We start from the raw sequence: 22086 nt of genomic DNA on the forward strand, positions 1-22086 counted from the left end.
GTCGCTCCCACCCCACCCTTTGAGCAGGACCCTGGGGTAGGGGGGTGGGCGCTGCTGTTTCAAGCTCATTCGCCCAAGTACACCTTTCTACCTACCTTCCCTATCAGCTGAGAGGTGACCTGACCCCAGCACGTGCGAGCTTGTCAGGTTGAGTAAATTCCAGAACCTTTTGGAGCCAGGATTCTCGGATGGGATCTGCGAGGCTCCAAGCGCAGGGGAAATGGGGGCGTGTTCCTTTAAGGCGGAACCAGGCGGGGAGTGGGGCGTCCCCCGCGGGCACAGCCCGAGCCGCACCTGGGGCCCAATTAGCCTGGAGCGCGGCGGGGTGTGTTGAACGTAGCAACCGCGGGCGGCGGGTGGCGGGCGTCTGGGGCGGGCGGCGGCCGCGCCTCCCGGGGCTCCTGGCCCTTCGGCCCTCGGGGGTCTCGCGGCGCTGGGACGAGGCGGCGCTGCTCCCCGCAGCCGGGGCGCTCGGCGGGCGGACCCGGACCGGGGAAGGGCGACCCCAGCGGCGCGGAGCTGAGCGCCCTGGGCGGTTCCTCGGGGAGGAGACGGAGGCGGAGGCCTCCGGGGCTCCGGGTGTGGGGACCCCAGGCTCCTCGCCCCCGCCCGGGCCGCCTCGGCCGGATCCCCGCGGTCTGGACTCTCGGGCGGCGGCGAGGACGGCGTGTCCACTGTCGAGGCATGAAGGCTGCTGTGCTGGACCTTGGGTCTCTCTTGGCCAAACTCTTCGAGACCTCGACGGCGCCCCCCGCAGGCCCCTCCTCCAGACCCTCCGGAGGTGCTGCCGCTGCAAGGTCGGGGGGTTCCAGGGCGGGCACCCCGCTGGGCACCGCCCCGACCCCGACGCTCCTCCGCGCCCTTGCTCCGGACTCCCCCTCGGCCTCGCGGCGGGCGCCCGCCCCGCTGCTCCCCGCCTCCTACTCCCGGGGCTCCACCGCCAGCCGCGCCGCGGGAGCAGTGGGGACCCTGCTCTCGTGGCCCAGTAGCCCCAGAGCGACTAAAGCCCCGCCCCAGCCCCCCACTCCCTCCGGCGAGGTCTGCTCCCCTACACCCCTGGTGGTCCCAGCGCGGCCGACCACGGGCCCCGGCGGGGCCTGGGCCGCGCTCCCGCGGAACCCGCGCCAGCTTGGCCCCGGAGAGCGAGAGCCCAGCGCCTACGTGGCCCCCGGGGCTGGCCCCAGAACCCTGTTCCTTACCCTGCCTGACATCGGCGAGGAGGGGGCCTCGGACGGCGACTCCGGGGATGGCGAAGCGTGAGTAGCAGCGTGGTCCGGGCGCGTATACCTTTTGCTGGGACCCCCGACCCCTTCGCCTGCCGCACTCACCTTCGCAGGTACACTTTAGGAAATGAAATATTTGTAGTAACTTCCATTACCCCCAGGCACCCTCCTTGCACGTTTCCTGGATCCTTACTCCTTGGCTTTGCGGGCTTTCAGACATAAGCTGTGACATGCTTTGTCCAACTTTCTGAGAATGAATCCTAAGGGGGCTTGAAGGAAGGGAAAGAATTTTGTTTCTCTTCTACCAGAAGCATTGCTGCTTAGAGCGTTTGTTTGGTTTTCTTAAGGACTTTTTGAAGTCCCTTTCTTTGTCTCAGAATATAGTAGGTATGCAGGGAAACAGAATACACACGTCTGCAGCAAGTATTTTAAGAAATGGTGAGACCTTGTGCTTTCCTGATTTCCAAGGACCAGCCCCTAGTCTTATCCCAAGTGGGATGGGTCTCCTTTGTGTGACATCTAGTTAATTTATATATGCATAATACCATCTGACACAAGTGGAATTGTAATGGCCAGGACATGTCTGATTATTACGTTAGAGCTCCTGAGAACTTGCCACAATGCCCTGAGTTACTGCGGAAACGTTGACTTCATGGGAACATTTTCCACTGGGAATTGGAAGCCACTTCCCTAAACACATACACACCCACACAACACCCCTTTCACTTCCGAGAGTCGTGATAAAAACATTGCTCTTTTAAAATGTGTTTTAGAACTAAAATGAGTTTTAATTTTTAGAGAGTGGAGCATATTGTTATTCTTGAGTGGGTAAATTTTCATCCTGAACGCTGCAAAGAAATAGTGAAATGCAAAGACAAATGAGCCAATTCAGACTGGGGTTTCTGCGTTGTAATCTAGTGAGGCCATTCCCTACTCCCTTCAAAAAATCCTGAGTAATTTTTGCATTCATACTGATCCTGACTCATTCACAATTTAAATAATTACAATTTCACAAAATTGCATGATATTCATGTCAATATGAAAATAAGCGGCCGGGCGCGGTGGCTCACGCCTGTAATCCTAGCACTTTGGGAGGCCGAGGCGGGCAGATCACGAGGTCAGGAGATCGAGACCATCCTAGCTGACACGGTGAAACCCTGTCTCTACTAAAAATACAAAAAATTAGCCGGGCGTGGTGGTGGCGCCTGTAGTCCCAGCTACTCGGGAGGCTGAGGCAGGAGAATGGCGGGAACCCGGGAGGCGGAGCTTGCAGTGAGCCGAGATCGCGCCACTGCACTCCAGCCTGGGCAACAGAGCCAGACTCCTTCTCAAAAAAGAGAATAAGCAGTAAGCAAAAGGTTGTTCCCACTCATTAAAAAATACTATATTATGACATATTTATCGACTGATAGTTTTCCCTAAAACTATCCGTTAATTGCTTTTGGAAAACTCACTGGAATACGTATACCTGAGGAATTAGACCATTGTTATTGGCAACTGGTCCATAACATTTATGCGATTAATGTTTTATGAGCAAACAGATCCACACACTGACCTTAAACTCTAGTCTTAGTGCTTTTAACAAATAGGCAGTGAAATATGCAGCATGGCCAGTGAAAGAACTGGTATTAGTTTCAATTCTTGAACATATTAGCTCATGTTTATATTGTGCAAATATTTGCCATAGACACTTTCTGAATATCACTGCATTTGGCATTATTTACATAAGAGATTATTCTGAATTAACAAATGCAATCAATTTTACGGACAGTGAAGAAATTGAATTTTTAAATTATTATTATTTTTTGAGATGAGGCCTCCCTCTGTCACCCAGGTTGGAGTGCAGTGGTATGATCACTGTTCACTGCAGCCTCAACCTCCCAGGCTCAAGCGATCTGATTCTCCTGTCTCAGACTCTCGAGTAGCTGGGACCACAGGTGTGAGCTGCTAGGCCTGGACAATTTTAAAAATGTTTCTGTGGAGACGGGGTCTTCCTGTGTTGCCCAGGCTGGTCTTGAACTCCTGGCCTCAAGCAATCTTCCCACCTGGGCACAACTGGGATTATAGGCATGAGCCACTGCATCTGGCCATGAAATTGGATTTTAGGTAAGTGCCATGAGAAGTAATATACACAGCTAGGTGCTTTGCAGAATCCTCCTGAGTTTGTGTGCTGCTGCTGTCTGCAGCCGCAGGTAAAGGCACACACAGGCAGGAAGCAGACTGGCCTGTGAGCATATACCATTTTTCCTTTCAGATCCACGGCTACTCACGTTCCCTTCCTCTCATCATACCCCACTCCTTTTTCAATCACTAAAACATAAGAGACGAAGGGGAAGGAAGAAAGTATTAAGGTCACTTCTTTCAGTACGACAGACTGCACCTTGAAGGATTTTTTTTCCCTCCTGGATTTCTGCGGTGGTGATTTATAACACCAAATAAACAAACCTAAGACAATGAATTTAAATTTGCTCCTACCATCTCATCTGTCACTTGGCAAATAGCTGCTGCTGTTAGCCTGCGTGGTTAGTATTAAAATCAAGAATTTAAATTTCAAAAGCCTGGGAACATGGAAAGGGAGAAATGGATAATGTCAGAGAAAAAGAGAAAGAGTGATGAGAGAGAATGTGAACACATATAAAGGAAACGTAAACCTATCTGTAAGAAATGTGGATCTAATTTTAAGGCTGTGGCACTGAATTTGAAAGGAAAGCCCTACTAACAGTTTATACTTTTTTTTTTTTTTGACAATAACGCATACATTTTACATTTGTCTGATTCTGTACTTGGCTTAAAAAAAAAAAAAAAACAACTCAAAGTAGTGAAATTAACTTGAGTAGGAAAATATGCAAACTGTCCTGCAATTTCGAGGCTTTTTTCCCCAAACAAAGGTGCTGAATAGCAGCAGGGGTTTTTAATCTGACCCAAGAATTCTGTAACTGAAAGGCCCATGGAACGGAGGCTGCCCCATTCACTCCACAGGACATACTGGCTGCACATCTGAGCCAGAGGCAGAGGATTCTGAGCTCTCTTACTTCACCTCACTGTGCTGCATCCCTGGATGTGTGATCCAACACCTTTCATCTTCACCTCGGCTTCCCTGTGCACTTCATGTATATATTATGCCTCAGTGTTTTTCGGTCTCACTCACCCCTCTTCATTACCTCTTTTCACACTTCTGGTTTGAACCACACAATACACCTTGTAAAGGTCTTATTCTCTTATTTGTTCTGCAAATCTAAGAATTCTTAGCAATATGTAAGGTGGATAGATTGATAATTGCTGTGTATGAATGTTGGTAGAGTGTAAACTTCTAGTCAGGAAGTATTTATAGCTTGTATAAGTCATAGTTATTAGCAAGCATATACTCCTTTTTTTTTTGAGTGATTGAGTTCCATTGTTAAAATAATATTACTGTGGATACATTGCAGTGGCTGCTTGAATGGCTTGTCAACATGGCTGGCAGTAAAGTGACTGGAGGGACTCATCTTGATTCCTCTGACACTGAGGCAGCCTCGAATGTGATGAAGCCTGTAGACCCAGAAACCAGACAAGGTGGATTCCACCTCAAACCAATTGCTAACTGAGTAATTCTGGGCAGGTTTTTCATTTTTCCTTAGCTGTACTTTTTCTTTCATGATAATATGGAGGCGATAATACTTTCTGCATCGAGGTGCTCCAGAAATTAATTGAAATAATATATTAAGTAACATATGGAGAAATGCTAAAAAAAAGTGTTATCTATGATTACTACCTGCTTCTTGGCACAGAAATGAAAATTGAGAGCCGTGTTTTATTGAAAGAAACATTCTAGGTGAAGGAAAGACTGAGAGAGAAAAATGATTCATTATATTTACCATGTGACTGTAATAAATGGCATCTTTTAGTTCAGTTATTTGGGAGAACAAATTATCGTACATGCCAATCTTTCATCATTACCTTCCCTGCATGACTTACAGAAGATAAGGGTTAGTTTAATTAACATTACCACTGAGCGCTGTGTAACACCCAGAAGGAAATGCATTTACCACTCTGGGATCAAACTTTTAATCTGCAGAATCATCAGTAGCATCACAAATCGTACATTTGGGTAGCCCTTGTCTTTTCCTCCACTGAAACCCTGTGATTTATATTCACATCTTACATCCGTTATCAGACTATAAACTCTTTGTCCTGTGACACTTAAGGGAACACATGCCCCATGAAGGACATTTAGCAAATATTTATTGAATGGATGAAGAAAATATTTTCTTCCTCATATACCCACTGTCTTGGGTTTCTAATCTTACAAGAACCCAGGGGCAGTTTCAATGTCTCTTTCAGAATAATTATTGTCTTGGGTCTCTGTTTCATTGTCTGGAGTTTTTGCAAAGTCAGTGATGCTTTCTGCCGGGACTTAGCCTTTCCTCAGGGATGAACGGGGAGCTCAGCGTACAATTGTCACGTGACCGTTACTTCCATTAAAAGTAATAATGAATTCAACTTGGTTTTCCATATCAAGTATTTGCTTAAACCCGAGAAAACAATTTTGTTCTGTCTTATGCAGTAGACTTTTGCTGTAAATTATCCTCTTTCTTTGTTGTTGTATTTCAATTTTTTTTTTTTTGAGACAGAGTCTCGCACTGTCACCAGCCTGGCTGGAGTGCAGCAGCGCTGTCTCAGCTCACTGTAACCTCCGCCTCCTGGGTTCAACTGATTCTCCTGCCTCAGCCTCCTGAGTAGCTGGGATATATTTACATCTTGAACATTTGAGTTAGCAGTTCTATGTTTTTTTGCTGTGCGTTTAAAGAACACGTTTTGAGTGTTTTCTAATTTCTTTTTTTTGAGACGGAGTCTCGCTCTGTCGCCCGAGTGTTTTCTAATTTCTTATCCAACAAGCATGGCCCTTGACTTGTGCCAAGCTCATAATGACAGTCCTATGGGAGTTGAACGCTTCAGCGTTGCGTAATCATAACAGCTCATGTAAATTAGTATAGTTTTTAAAGCACAGATTGAAGTCAGATTGAATTTGATTCACATCTCATTTTATGATTCTTCTTAGAATGCTAACTAAGCATTCACATTGGGTACTTAACCTCTTTAAGCTTCACCTTCTCATTCATAAAATGGGAATTAATAATGCCTATTCAAAGAGATATTGTAAGGATTAAAAGAGATTATATATACAAACTTGTTTCTGTGGTGGCTGGTACATAAGCACTCAACAAATAACTGTTACTATTACATGATACTCATTATTCTAAATATATTTTTATTTATTACCTACAGTCAGCATCTTTTGTACAAAATAGAGTTTATTGCTATGATCTGTAGTGAAGGCTAATGTATTCACTGTCAACCTGTATTATATCTTTTCCATCTAAGATCCACATGGAGCTAGATTTTTGAGTAATCAGGAAAAGAACTGGAATGGATCTTATCAAAAAGCAGGGAAAATAAGATAAATGATCCAAGAGTGGTTTCAGACACACTGCTGTGAGCACACAGCTAAGAGAGAAGAGGAGGCCCCGAGATGATGCTGAGGGAGGGGAGGTGTCAGAGTCTGAGTTCTAAAGAATATCCAAAAGTGGGGCACATGGACACCTGGGGCTTGGGGGGCACTGTAGGAGACCAAAGCAGTGCGAGCAAATGCATGGAGGCACAGAGTCACGTGGCACGAGGCTTTCCATTTGTTAGGAGCACAGCTTTTGTGAAAAGCATTAAAACTAGGGAGAGCCTTGGATACTGGGCACATTTAGTAAACACTGGAAAAGCCATGGTTTAGGTAGAGAAGTGGCAGGAGCAGGTTGCGCTTTAGAAGGGTTGACCCGATATGCAGGGAGCTAGTAGGAGGCTCCAGGAATAAACACCTGAGAGGTATGGAGCCTAGGAATGAACACGGTGAAAAAGATACCGAACTGACAAATCTCACCAGACCGGCAACACATAGGTGAGACTGAGGAAGCCAGAGGAAGTGCTGAAGATGATGTCGTGTGGCCGGGAGGAGAGCGCCACTCATAAAGGGGGACCACAGAAGATGTGGGTTTGTCACGCAGATGAGGCGTTCCCTCTGGGATACACACCTTGAGTTGAGGTCTAGGAAAACATCTAGAGAAGGGAGCAGGCACGGGGCTGGACATTCATGGTGGAATGTGGCAGGAAGTTAAGGACTGGGAGTATAAACAGGCAGCTTTGCATATACAGGTGATGGTGAACACACACAGTGATCACAAACTACACAATAGATGACATCACACGCCAAGCAAGATAGGAGCGCTCCTTACTGTGGCTGCAGGTGCTTCAAGACCCTCTAAAATGAGGGGTGTCTCCTTTCTCTGCTGGAACAGTGCTTCTCAATGTGTGTACTGTTAGCTACCTGCGAGCAGTTACCAGGTGGCTGCTTGTTCCCTGTCCACGAAGAGGTAAGTACAGAAAGGGAGAATAAGCATTTAGAAATTTCATAGCAATTGGCAGAGGAGCTTTAAGTCTGTTGACTAATAATTAAACATTTGGATTCACATTTGTATATTGTTTTTACCATTTTATTTTTCTATTTTTATTATATTTTAAAAGTATTTACATACAATAAATTGGAAAAATGATCCGACACTACAGATAGTTTGAAGACCACTGAGGTAGACTTTATTAAGATACCTTTAAACCACACTGAGCAAAACATTTCAGGACACCAAGAAAAAAACAGCCAAACGTAACATTATCTTTTACTGTCCTTAAAATACCAGGCTAAGCAATATTCTAATAGTATCCTCTGAAGATGAGATTCTTTAAATTGTTCGATCTGGAGTTGAGGATGTGCCTGGTTCACAGTGTCTTTGAGCACTGCGGTCATTGGATGCAGCCTCCAGCCAAGCACCCACTGTCTGGGAGGAGGCAGTTTCCCACTCTTACTCCTGCTTTACTCCTAGCTTGTCAGTTTTTGTTTTGTTTTGTTTTGTTTTAACATAAAAACCATGGGGAGTAGAATCTATTGCTTTCTCTCAAAATAAACCTTTGGATCATTCACTGTGAGGAGGGACAAAGGAAAGTGAAAATGCTAGGGAAAAAAATACCAGTTAACATTTACAAATACCATGTCACATATCCTGCACATGCAGAGGACCTCTTCCTTCATGGGTGCAGTGCAGATATTTGTTTCATTTTACACAGTCAAACCACCTACCTTTTTGGATATGCAGAATTTTACAATTCATAGGCAAAAATTTCAAAAATCACCTTCACATTTAATGGTGTCACGAGTAGTGTTACACAGACACGTATTTAACAGGACGTGATTTACTAGACAGCATGTACTACGTAGTACTCATCAAGCGAGTGAATAAATACTATTCATTATGTATTGGAAAAAAGTTGCCCCTTTTTGAGAGGTAGAAATAATGAAGATGCCATCTTTTGTAAAGCACAGAAATCAAATAAACGCTTTGTCATGATTCACCATTATGGAACTTTGCAATGATTACATACCGTTTAGAAGCTGGTGGTCCTTGGCAGTGACTAGAAAAACAGCCATGCTAAGACTTTTGCTTCTGTTGTTTAATAAAGAGGTTATTAAGGCAAAGTTGAACTAAATGTTCTTCTCAAATGCACGTATACCTATATAATCTTCTTAGAATCATTGCTTTCTTTATAACCATAACTTGAAATTATTTTTAAATATTGTGGAACTTCTATATAATGTCAGTCATGAGGATGAGGACACAACTCACCTTGGAAGCTCCTGTTCGTATCAGGCTTTTAGTGTTAATAATTCTATTTCAGAGAACGTCACTGGTTGTATAGAAAGGCAAAGTGGGGATGTATTGTAAAATGCAACATTTAATTCAGTTCCCTGATATCAGTGTGAAGACTTGGAAACCGTCCCTGTACACACAGGACTCTTCATAATCCAGCTGACCTAAGAGTCTCCGTCAAATAAAATGAACCCCTCCCCTCAAATAGAAGTTTTGTTGCTAAATTAATGCAAATAATTGAATCCTAGGGAACTACAGTTTCACTATGTGAAGTGCACTTTAAAGAAGCAAGTGATATATTCCCAAGGAAAGGTCTGCCTCAGACCTCTGTTTTCCTTATTGGTTTTAACATTTTTATAAGCATATTTCACAGATTGATGTGATCATTGATCAACTACTTACTATTCCATAAAGCCAGTGTTCTTAGCATTTGAAGTAACAGCTGGTATTTCAGGGTCTACTAGGCACCAAATATAGCATGCATGTTTTATGGACATTACCACAAATCCCCAAAACATACCTACAAGGCAGGAATTTTATTTTCATTTTACGGATGAAGAAATTGAGGCTCAGAATAAGAAATTGTCTAATTCCACCTAGCTGCTATGTGGAAAGTGTAAGATTGAATTCATGGAAATCAATCTATATCTTCCAGGTACTTTTAATGAATTAAGATAGTAATGAGGATTAAAATCTACTTCCAAAGTAGTTCATGGTATTTCCACTAGAACAAAATGACTCGAGAATTATACTCTTTCCAATAAAAATTTAAAAATCATGTTAGTAAGGCCGGGCGTGGTGGCTCACGCCTGTAATCCCAGCACTTTGGGAGGCCGAGGCGGGCGGATCACGAGATCAGGAGTTCGAGACCAACCTAACCAATATGGTGAAACCTCGTCTCTACTAAAAAAACACAAAAATTAGCTGGGCATTGTGTTACGCGTCTGTAGTCCCAGCTACTCAGGAGGCTGAGGCAGGAGAATCGCTGGAACCTGGGAGGCAGAGGTTGCAGTGAGCCAAGATCGCGCCACTGCACTCCAGCCTGGGTGACACAGGAAGACTCCATCTCAAAACAACAAAACAAAAACTCATGTTAGTAATCTAAAAGTATCTCAAAATAATATTCCTATTAGTACTGATAAAGAGACCATAATAGTCCATTTCAAAGTACAGATAAATGCGTTTTGTAATAAAGGCATGACTTCTTAAAGCATTCATTTTGTCAACTCTCTTCCAGATTATTTTTATGTTTCTTGTAAATTATTTTGTGTGGTGATACCAAATATATTTTATTCATACTAGAAAGGCAGTAATGAGCAAGCATTGTCTTACTAGAAAAAATGGAGAAGCAACTAGAGATGGCATTGCCAGGGAAAGGCTGTTCCTGCACGTCAGCATTTTAATTAGATGTTTCACTTAAGGGTTTGGAAGAAGCCTTATAATTAAATATTGACAACTGTAATCCTTGCCAGCCCTGATGTTCATGTTTATCTAGTGAGTATATTTGTTTCATATGACATTGAACATTTTGGATCTTTTTTGACTGTTGATTTCTAACATAAATGATATAATTTTGAGGTTCTATAAAATATAGTTAAAATATATTCTAAAAATGTATTTTTAAAGATTTATTAAAGTGACAATTTAAAACTTAGTCATTAACTTCATTTCTTTACGGTGACATTTCTTTAGTAGAGCATGTCAAAATTACATTGAGAAAATGATAGGACCCTATGGAAGATGTAAGGAGACATTGATGGCAATTGATATTCTGATGTACATAAACGTATTGTGACTGCCCTGACAGGCGCTGTGCACGTTTACCCCACCTAGCGTGGGACTAAAAACAATGAGCGTGGTGGTGCCATCCTATACCCAGCGGCTGTCTGTCTTTGTTCTCGCGTCTGACTGTTGAAGTTCTGCTTCTGGTTCTTTTGTCTTTGTCTTACTTTTGTGGTGAAGTTTAACCTCCGACTTGATGAATACCTTTGGCTCTTGATATAATCCTCACAGCTCCTGAGAATCTGACTCAAGCGCCCCTGTCATTTATCTTCCTGAATTCTCTGTTAACTATGTCAGCCAACCCAGATCCAGCCCCAAGAACTTACCAAGACAGTGACTTCCTGGCTGGCGCCATCCTAGGCCTGTCTGGGAGATCAGAATAGTCAATACCTGTTTTCCTTTCATTAGTTTCTCACTCATCTCAATTATGTCTTTGTATTAAGTGAGAAAATTGCTGACCAAATATAAAGATGTTATGAAGAAGTCTAAAAGAAACTGTTGGTAAAGGAACCAGAAGATAAATATAGACGGTAGGCTGTTCTAAAAGATAACTGGCCTGCTGTCTTTAAAACTGTCAGTGTCAGTGAGGTCTGGGGAAAGGTGGAAGAACAATTTTCTTTCTATATGAAAATAGACTAAAGAGAGGTAAGAACAATTTAAAATATGGAATTTGATTGGCTGCTAGTTTAAAAATATAGCTATAGAAGACACTTGGGAAAATTAGATTTGAATATTAAAGAGAATATTAGAGTGAGTACTAGTTTTAGGAAACTGTCATTGATTTCCTTAGATATGATAACAGTATGGGGATTATGTAGGAGAACATCCTTTTAGGAAATGTATGGTAAGGTAGGGATCAGTAGAGTGTCATGATATTTGCAACTTCCTTTCAAATAATCCAGAATAAAATACGTTTCTGGATTTAAAACAGTATGGTAAAATATTAACCATGGTTGAATCCAGGTGATAGGTATTTTTTTTTTTTTGTATAAATCTTTCAACTCTTCTGTATTTTTAAAAATATGTTATAGTAAGAAGTTGGAAAAACTATTGTCTATAGGAATCATTATTATTCTGACCTCAACAGAAATGTTAAATATTGACTTTTCATGGGAATTGTTCATAAATAATGTACATATTTAGAGAATGAACATCTAAATGATGAAACAAACAAAAGATCATAAGTAAATTCTTGCCTTTTTTTGGAGACTAGGTGGTTTCTTAACATTTGTGAACTCTAGTGTTCCAAATTTCATATTTTCACCTTTCTTGAAAGCATCTGGTAATGGTGACTTTCTTTTGTAGAATTTCAAGCCTTCAGAGAAGAATCTAAAGTTCTGAAGAAGGAAACATGGAAATTATGATAGAGCCTAGAGGGAAAGAAATGAGTATGTTTAATTTTGTTACAAGGGAATAAGCAATAGTGGGGAAGAGAAGATGGAGGAGATACTTTTATTCATAGGCCATGCCTCTGCTTCCAAACGCTGGTCATTCTGATATACAGTCCAGTGTTAATACAAGGAACCAGGACAGCTTGAAAAGGAAATGTCACTATTAGTGAGTTTTCAAAGGATGTTCAAATCTTATTTTTGCAAAACATGGCTGTTTGTATAGTTTATTTTTGGCAAAGTATGGTTGTTAGTTGATGTAGTTAAAAGATTTCTCTTGTCATTGCAAGTTTTCCTGTCTGTACCTTTATGAGATGAGTGAATTTTCTTCTCACAGACATGTGCTGATGTTGGGAGACAGTTCTGCCTGGGCCTTTTGTTTCTGTACGTTCTTGCTGGATATGCAGAAATGCAAGGCCCTTCATGGTTCTTTATTAGGGCCATTTTCCAGGATTGCATTTGCAGTGAGCAGCCTGAAGAGATGAGGGAGAAAGAGCACATGAGCCACCGGCCACTGTGGACCAGGGGGTTTGCAAGCTCAGTGTTTCTTGTGATGCGACCCTCTGCAGGATCCAGGACCAAACGCTTGCCCCGTGGGAAGTGGGGTCCAGGGAACAGACGTGAAATCTGATACTGTGACAACTGCTTTTGCAGCAAGTAAGAAGGTCTTTCATCTCCAATTTAGGATTCTCACGTTTCCTCTAAGCATCCACCAAATTGTGACACACTAATGTGTTAGCTTCTCAGCAGAGTAAAATGCAATCCCAAACCCTTCACAGTCCTTGACAGCCAGCACAGAATAGTTAAGCAGCAAATATTTATGTGACAATCACTTTATCTTAAAGAAAACACACACACACTTTTTGTGCAAAGCAGTGACAGTAGCTGAAATTGCAAAACAAAATTCCATTCTAAAAATTTGCCATCTTAACTAGATAGCTAAAATTTTCTAACATGTAAGAGAAGGAGCTACACACTCACACAGACAATGAGCAACTTGGTACTGGGTGACCACTTCGTTTCCAGGTCATCCACTCCCCAGGGAGGTGTATCCTTGGTCAGAAAAGGATGGACTTAGGATAAGATCCCAAGATACATCTACAGAATAATTCTGTGAGGAGGAAATTCAAAGGCACTATTTTCCTCCAGGGTGGAGGCAGAGGGTGGGTTGACTTTCAGTTTCTTGCCATTTTTATAGAACACAGCATGGTGATGTGTCCACAGCCATACAGGCCAATGACTGGACTGTTGGAAATCCTTGCTGGTGGCGTCTCACAAACCTTTTCCTTTCTCTCAGTACTTTTTCTCTAAGTAATGATGCAGTTCAGGCCCTCAGCTTGTTGTTTTGTAATATGTGCCAGCCACCTGCTTCTCGAACCGTATCTCTCTCACTGGATGAGCACAGAGCTAGGATGCCTGCTACACCCACATCCCCTGCGGAGGTCTCTTGACCATAGTCACTGCCGAGGGAAGCAGCCCTAGGAAACTCCACAAACACAGTAATGACGCTGCCCCTCCCGAGCTGATCAGAGCACGCTGGGAAGCCTGAGGAAGACAGTCCGTTCATCAGCCAGCCAGCAATCAGTGACATGCTCCCAGGGGTGACTATCCAAGCAGGGATGTCAGTGTGGTGAAATGGGTTTCTCACGAGAATTTGCACACGAGGTAGAGGGAGAGTCAGCAACACAGCCTTGTTGCCAGGTTTAAGTGAGATCTTTCCCATAAGGCTCTTAGGAGAGCACTTGGCTGAAATATGGGGCTTAATAACTGTTGGATAATTAACACTACTATTGTGAACAGTTGAAGCTGAAGGGTACTCTGAGAGAAGGCAAAGAACAGAGAGGCCATAGGCAAGCTGGGGACATGAATACCCAACAGTTCGAAAGGGAGGCCAGAAAGAAATATGAGGTAGAGGTGAGATGTTGAAGAAGCAACGTAGGGAGTGGAATCACATGAACGAGCATGGCACGCTCTCTGTGTCCTGCAGACTTGCACTGCCAAGAGCGTGAGGTAACAGCCTGTTCTCCAGCTGCCCGGAGGTAACCCCTAAAGCCTGCCATCTCCTTCCTCCCTTATATTCCTGTTTGGGTGGCGTTTCCCAGACTCCTGTGGGATCTGGACACTTGTTTCCAATATTTGTAAATAATTTCCACAAAATGAATTCCTTTCATTGGTATCATATCACTTGCCCAGTCCATACTACTCATTACTAGGAGTACCTCGAGTAAGCCTCGCACCTTGTTACCAAAAAGGATACATTGATGGACTTGGCCCTTCCCAACTCACCTCTTCCTGAGGTTCCCCTTTCTTGCTGGCTGGATAGAATTTATTCACTCAGCTTTTCTACCGTAGGATGGTGTGATGGTCAATTTTATGTGTCAACTTGACTGAGCTAAGAGACATCCGGATAGCTGATAAAACGTTATTTTTGGATGTGTCTGTGAGGGTATTTCCGGAAGAGATTAGCATTTTCATCAGTAGACGCATTGGAATCTACCCTCACCAACGAGAGTAGATCTACCCTCATCTAATCCCTTAAGGGTCCAAATAGAACAAAAAGGCAGAGGAAGGGCGAATTCTCTTCTTGATCTCGGACATCCAACTCTCCTGCCTTCAGACCAATATCGAAGGGCCTGGTGCTTGGGTCTTTAGACTCCAGGACTCCACCCTCAAATTCTCAGGTCTTTGACTTTGGACTGGGGGGAGTCACACCATCGTCACCCCATCGACCCCCCTGGTTCTCAGGTCTTCACACTCGGGCTGGATCACACCACCGGCTTTCCTGGTTCTTCAGCTCGCAGATGGCAGATGATGCGACTTCTCAGCCTCCGTGATTGCATGAGCCTGTTTCCCTAATATATCTCCTGGTATATATCTCTGCATCTTATTGGTTCTCTTTCTCTGGAGAACCCCAATACAGGGGGAGGAAGAGACGCTTGCTCTTTATAAATGGGCAGTATGTCACAGTTCTGTGGGGATTTTGAGCTAATTTTCTGCTTTGGAACCACTGAAGAGGCTTCTTGAAGAATGGAATGGCATTTTGTAATGGTAGAGCTGTCGCGCGTGCCAATTACAAATGTTGTGGGCAGGACAGTTATTTCACAGGCAGAAGAAGTGTCTGTGTGATTCTCCGAGAAGCCGTGCCTTCCCGCCAGGCGGAAGGTGCTGGAGCTGACGGCACGGGCCGACAGGAGCAACCGTACACCTCTCGCCAACTCCACCCTGAGAGGCCTCACGTTGGGTGTTTGAAATCAGCCAAGGAGGAACTCTTTTCACCCCGCATGCCCACAGAACCTCAACTCAGAGCTTCGGTTTCTTCCAGAGAGTTAGTCTACCAGCACACTGCTGCTAAGAAGTATAAGATGTATGTTTACTTCACAGTAAACACCTTTCAATCTACCCGATTCCACAGGTAGATTGAAACAAGGGGATGCTTTTGACAAAAGGCTTTGAGATTACTGCTTCTGTCATAAGAACACTCAGAAGAGATGTCAAGAGGCTGGCCTCTCCAAAGTCACACAGTGGAAGTGTGGGTACCAGGTTCTGTCTAGTGGCTTTCAACATTTGTTTTCTGTCTTACAGCATCCATCAGAGGATGACATGTACCTGCAAGAAACAGTTTCATGAGCATTTGTTAACATAATCACTGCAATTATATCCCTTACTCTTCAGACAAGCAAGAATAAGGGAATGTACGTGAAAGGGGTAGTCTGAAATATTGTTTTTTTGTTTTTTTTTTGAGATGGAATTACGCTCTTGTCGCCCAGGTTGGAGTGCAATGGCACGATCTCTGCTCCCTGCAATCTCTGCCTCCCAAGTTCAAGCAATTCTCCTGCCTCAGCCTCTCAAGTAGCTGGAATTACAGGCATGAGACACCATGCCCAGTAGTAGAGACAGGGTTTCACCATGTTGGCCAGGCTGGTCTCAAACTCCTGACTTCAGTTGATCCTCCCACCTCGGCTTCCCAAAGTGCTGGAATTACAGGCGTGAGCCACCATGCCCAGCCTCTTTCTTTCTTTCTTTCTTTTCTTTCTTTTCTTTCTTTTCTTTCTTTTCTGTTTCTTTTCTTTCTTTTCTTTCTTTCATTTTTTTTTTTTTTGAGATGGAGTTTCTCTTTTGTTGCCCAGGCTGGAGTGCAATGGTGCAGTCTCGGCTCACTGCAACCTCCACCTCCAGGTTCAAGTGATTCTCCTGCCTCAGCCTCCCGAGTAGTTGTGACAACAGGCACACGCCACCATGCCCCACTAATTTTTGTATTTTAGTAGAGAGAGGGCTTCACCATGTTGACCAGGCTAGTCTTGAAATCCCTGCCTCAGGTGATCCAGCCACCTCTGCCTCCCAAAATTCTGAGATTACAGGCGTGAGTCACTGTGTCTGGCCAATATTCTGTTTTTTAATGCAAATTATTGATAAAATTAGTCCTACATTTTTGTGGTCACAGCTTACGACTGACACTGAGGGTAAGGACCATGAGTTTAGATGATACAAGGGTGAAAGGAAATTGTGCTCTGCAGGGGCCTCGTGTGGCAATTGTCTGTCTTCGGGAGCCACGCAGCTAAATATTACAAAAACCAAACAAAAAGAACAACGGAACCGTCCCTGGAACACTGTAGCTCACGATGCTTTCTTTCCCCCTTATAAGGACATGTATTGTATGTATTTTTGTTTATTATGGGGAAGGGCTGAGCTCTGCTTAATGGAAATATATCTGGTATATTCCAGAGCTCATGGTTTTTTGAAATTCAAGGTCCATATGAAATTCCGTTTATTTAGAATTAGAATGTTCACCTTTATTATTTAATGTACTTCAGTTGTTGGTTTGGTTAATATTCACACTTTTTAATATTCACACTTTGAGCTTAGCATTGTGTGTCTGTGTACATATATGTATGTGTGGATGGATGGATGTCTCTGTGTCTGCATATGTGCATGTGTGTATGGTGTATGTGTCTGTATAGGGGTGTGTGTGTTTCTGCGTGTGAGTGTGTGTGTGCATCTCTGTGTCTGTATGAGTGTCTGTGTATCTGTGTCTATTGGTGTGTGTCCATGTATGAGCCTGTATCTGTGTGTGTGCCTGCATCTCAGTGTGTGTATGAATGTGTGTCTGTGTGTGTATCTGTCACTTTGTGTCCATGTATGTGTCTGTATGGGTGTGTGTGTCTGTGTAGGAGTGTGTGTGTGTGCATCTCTGTATGTGTGTGTGTCTCTGTGTGTATGTGTGTGTATGTGCCTCTGTGTATCTATCAGTGTGTTTGTGTGCATGTGTGTATGTGTCTCTGTGTGTATGAGTGTGTGTGTGTGTGTCTATGTATGTGTGCTCCGAATACACTTCTAATGTGTACCTTCCTGTCCCTGTTAGGAAGCCTCTGTTTTTGCCCCACACTGACCCTGAAGCAAGGATGCTACTCCCCTTTCCCCATAGGGAATTCATGAACTGTAATTGTGTTAAATCATGAGGAAAGACTGTGTATTTCACTAAAGATCCACTTGAAAGATGAATGTGATTCATATCACACACCATACAATATCTCACTTCAAAAGTGCTCTTAATTCCACTTCCAGCAAGGGTGGACTGGATTGTTTCAGACCAGCTACCAGCTGAAAGCAACTAGAGAAGCTGAACACCGAGTTAAAGACCTCAAAGGAGTTAGGGTGACCTACAAATAGAGCAGCGCCGGGGACTGAAACCCAGTTTTAGATCTTCTCAATTCCGGATTGGATTAAGGTGACCTGGGACTGTGAGAGCCCCCAGCACAGTCTGCTGTAAGAAGCAAATACAATCCTCTTTGAACTTAAGCTGCAAGCAGCAACTCTATAGTGTTTACCAGATACCAGTTAAATAGAAGAAGAAAGAAATGTTAAAAATAAATGTACACATCAAGTGTTTGAATTTGCAGATAATCCCAATAAAAGGAAGCTGGTGTATCTTGTATTATATCAGACCAAGTAGACTTCCAAGTAAATAGGAAGCATTGGTGGAAGTAACAAGGGCCATTTCATAAAGTTTAAAGGGCCACTCTATGAGAAGATATAAGAATTCTTAATTTATAGGCACCAATAACATCGTTTCAAAAAGTACATAAAGATGCATCCATTTGACTGACTTGCAGCAGCTGATGTCTGCTGCCAAGGCTTCCGCTCCAGATGCAAGAAAAAGTGTTTTTTGCCATTCCTATCCATCAGCCTGTGGCAGCCAAGATTGAATGGAAGAGTATAGGAAATACAGGTAACTGCTACAACCCAGACATAAACTTGTAAACAGTGCAAAACCTGTTTTACTCCAAAAAAGGAATCTAGGAATCTAAAATTTGACTTTATGAAATCTCTCTCTCTCTCTCTCTCTCTCTCTCTCTCTCTCTCTCTCTGTCTCTCTCTATCTATCGTATCTATATATCTATATCTCTATATATCTTGACAGAACTAAAAGGAGAAATAAATCCAAAATTATAGTGGAAGATTTTAACCGTAATTGTGTATAATTGTTTGTTTGTTTGAGACAGGGTCTCACTCTCACTCCGTCATCCAGACTGGAGTGCAGGGGCGTGATCTCAGCTCACTGCAGCCTCTACCTGCTCGGAGTCAGGTGATCCTCCCACCTCAGCCTCCCCAGTAGCCACCATGCCTGGCAATTTTTTTGTATTTCTGTAGATACGGGGTTTTGCCATGCTGCCCAGGCTGGTCTCAAACTCCTGGACTCAAGCGATTCACCCACCTCGAGTTCCCAAAGTGCTGGGACTACAGGCATGAGCCACCGTGCCTGGCCAATTATGTATAATTTTTTAGAGTCAATTTGTTTCATAAAAAATACCACCAATTTACCTTAGATTCTAACACAGTAATTCCCCTCATATATATGAGAGGAATACATAAATAACACAGTATGTTACTGATACATACTACAGTAAATAAGACAGTATGTTACTGATACAAAGGTAGACAAATAGGCTGGGAGAGTACAGCAGACAAGCCAGAAGCACCTATTTGTACATGGATGTTTGGGTGCTGCAAAGTCGGTGCTGCAGATACTGGTGAAAAGATGGTCGCTATGAAGTGAATGTCTGTGTCTTTCCCCAAATTCGTATATTAAGCCCCTAACTCCTAGTGTGTTGGTATTTGGGGAGTAACTAGGTTTAGATTAGGTCTTGAGGAAAGGCCCCTTCTGACAGGGTTAGTGCCCTTATAAGAAGAGGAAGGGCTGGCGCTGTGACTCACGCCTGTAATCCCAGCACTTTGGGAGGCTGAGGTGGGTGGATCACTTGAGGTCAAGAGTTCGAGACCAGACTGACTGACATAGTAAAACCCCATCTCTACTAAAAATACAAAAATTAGCCAGATGTGGTGGCAAATGCCTGTAATCCCATCTACTCGGGAGGCTGAGGCAGGTGAATCGCTTGAACTCATGAGGCGGAGGTTGCAGTGCACTGAGATCATGCCATTGCACTCCAGCCTGGGTGACAGCAAGACTCCAAATCAAAAAAAAAAGAGAACCTCCTACTCTCCCACTCTCCATGTGCACACAAAGAAGAGGGCATTTGAGCACACAGGGAGTTGGCAGCCTTTGGCAAGCCAGGATGATGCCCTCACAAGAACCAAACCAGCCGGCACCTTGATCTTGGACTTCCAGGCTCCATAACTGTGAGAAGTCAGTGTCTGTGGATTAAGCTGCCCAGGCTGTGGTGTCTTGCCACAGTTGCCTGAGCTGACTGAGGCAATGGTCTTTTCAATAAATAGTGCAGAACCAATTGTATATCCTTACAGAAGTGAAAGACACCTGATACCTCAAGTCACACTACACATACAAAACAATTTCATGCAGACCGTAGATCTGGATATGAAGGTAAAACAATGAGACTTCTAGGAGAGGACGTAGATGCCGATTTTCATGCATCTTATCCTTGAGGATAGGCAAGGATCTCTTTGCTAACAGACAAAATAATTGCTAACCAAAAAGTAAAAGTTACACTATATTAAAATTAAGACCTTCTGTTAATCAAAACAGACCGTTTACTGGATGGTTTTAAATGACCCCAGACAAGCTTTGGAGGGCCAGCTCGCCCTTTAACTGTAATCGATTGTTGGGAAAAAAGTTATTTTGAATTGCTTTTGAATGGGTTTAGCTTCTATTGTAGCTTTCTTTATTATCTCCATAAAAGCAACACGGATAACACATCATTTCCACAACAGAGACTTGGTGATATTAATCATTTGACACATTACCTTGGTACAATATTTTCCAGTTTATGTCACTTTTAAAGAAGGGCAAATTTTTAAAGACCTGTTATCTATTTCTGAAAATGAAGCCATCAGTATTATCAGGAGACAAAATTACAACAAATTTAGTTCAGAAATCTCAGTTGGTTTTATTTGTGATTCTGGAATTGGGCAACGCTTCCGGAAAATAGAATAAATATGCCAAGGGGCAAAGCAGAGGAGGTGAGCGTTATAGACAGGAAACGGTGAAGAAAGCAGAAACAAAGAACAAGGAGTGAGTTGGTCATTTCAATGTTTTTTTTTTTCTTCCTTGTAAGGCAGGGATAGGGAGACAAAACATGTACCCTAGAACTTAAAGTGTAATAATAATAATAATAACAATAATAGGAAGAAAGAAAGAAAACGAACTGATGGGCTAACATTGGGTTACTCCAGGTTAGAGATGAAAACAGGACTTCAGTGTTTTGATGCTGATTGAAACTGGTCTGTTTGGGAACCAGGATGTCTTTCTCTCCTGATTTCTAGAAAGGCTGGATAATCGCTCAGTTTGGGGACCGACTTGGTGGCTCACGCCTGTAATCCCAGCACTTTGGGAGGCTGAGGTGGGCAGGTCACCTGACGTCAGGAGTTCAAAACCAGCCTGACCAACATGGTGAAACCCCATCTCTACTAAAATTACAAAAATTAGCCAGGCATGGTGGTACATGCCTTTAGTCCCAGCTACTCAGGAGACTGAGGCAGGAGAATCGCTTGAACCTGGGAGGTGGAGGTTGCAGTGAGCAGAGATCTGCCACTGCACTCCAGCCTGGGTGACAGAGCAAGACTCTGTCTCAAAAAAAAAAAAAACAAAAAAACAAAAAAAAACCCAACTAACTCAGTTTGGGTTTGGTGAAGTGGAACTTGAGCACGTAACTACATTTTGATTTTTAGTCTTGTCTTTTGGGACCTAGTGCAGGAGCTTAAACCAAAACAGTGGCCTCCTAGAATGTTTAACAGTATTGAAAAAACCTTTTTCCAAGTCGGGAATTACTGAATTTTACTGAATTTGAAATAAGATAGATTATAAGGCACACTGTCATTTTACATTCTACTACAAAGAAAAATGTTACAATACTTTCTCACTGAGAATTTTAATTCTTATTGTAATAGGTTGTTTACATTTAACTGGAGTTTTAAAAATCATAAGTCACTCTTGTGCTGATATAAAAAGGAAAATATAGGCTCAAAAAATTCCTAAAAGTTGTTAACAGAGACCAACTATTGAGAATTTTTTCAGGTCTTTGCTTTTCCACTGGTATTTTTTGTGCCCTTAAAGCACTGGTGAGGCACAGAACGCAGTAATCACTCTCCTAGATATGAAATTGATTTAACAGCCACAGTAAGTAAGACAGCGTGTTATTGATGCAAAGATAAACAGATGGGCCCTGGGAGCGCAGTAGAAAAGCCAGAAACAGACCTATTTGTCGATGGGATTGTTGCAAAGCTGGTGTTGCAGGCATTGGTGAGAAGATGATTGTTACGGGCTGAATGTCTGTGTCTTCTAAGCCAAAAAGTACCTAAGACAGGTCTCAATCAATTTAGAAATTTTGCCAAGGTTAAGAACATGCCAGGGAGACAGGTCTGTGCCTTTTTCCAGAGATGATTTTGAGGGCTTCGGTATGGAAAGGGGAAAAGCAGGCTGGAGGGGATAGAGGGAGGGTATGGTCTCACTACTGAATCCACTGGTTCCAAGACAAAAGGAGCAGGGAGGGGAATGGA

At 43.1% G+C, this 22086-nt stretch overlaps 1 protein-coding gene across 6 annotated transcripts in view; it reads left to right on the top strand.

Annotated features, from left to right (window-relative positions):
- The first annotated feature begins 306 nt into the window (after window positions 1-306).
- FAM149A (family with sequence similarity 149 member A) overlaps window positions 307-22086 on the top strand; it is a 68632-nt gene continuing 46852 nt past the window's right edge. For 5 of the 6 annotated variants that reach the window (XM_073017783.1, XM_073017786.1, XM_073017781.1 and 2 more), the window contains exon 1: window positions 576-1256. In XM_073017783.1, coding sequence (XP_072873884.1) covers window positions 685-1256 — 572 coding nt within the window. In that variant the 5' untranslated portion in view covers window positions 576-684. Of the gene's footprint in view, window positions 1257-22086 lie in introns of all 6 variants that reach the window. The other variant, XM_073017784.1, reaches the window with a different exon arrangement.

Source organism: Chlorocebus sabaeus, chromosome 7, assembly GCF_047675955.1.
Source record: "Chlorocebus sabaeus isolate Y175 chromosome 7, mChlSab1.0.hap1, whole genome shotgun sequence".
Classification (NCBI taxonomy): Eukaryota; Metazoa; Chordata; class Mammalia; order Primates; family Cercopithecidae; genus Chlorocebus; species Chlorocebus sabaeus.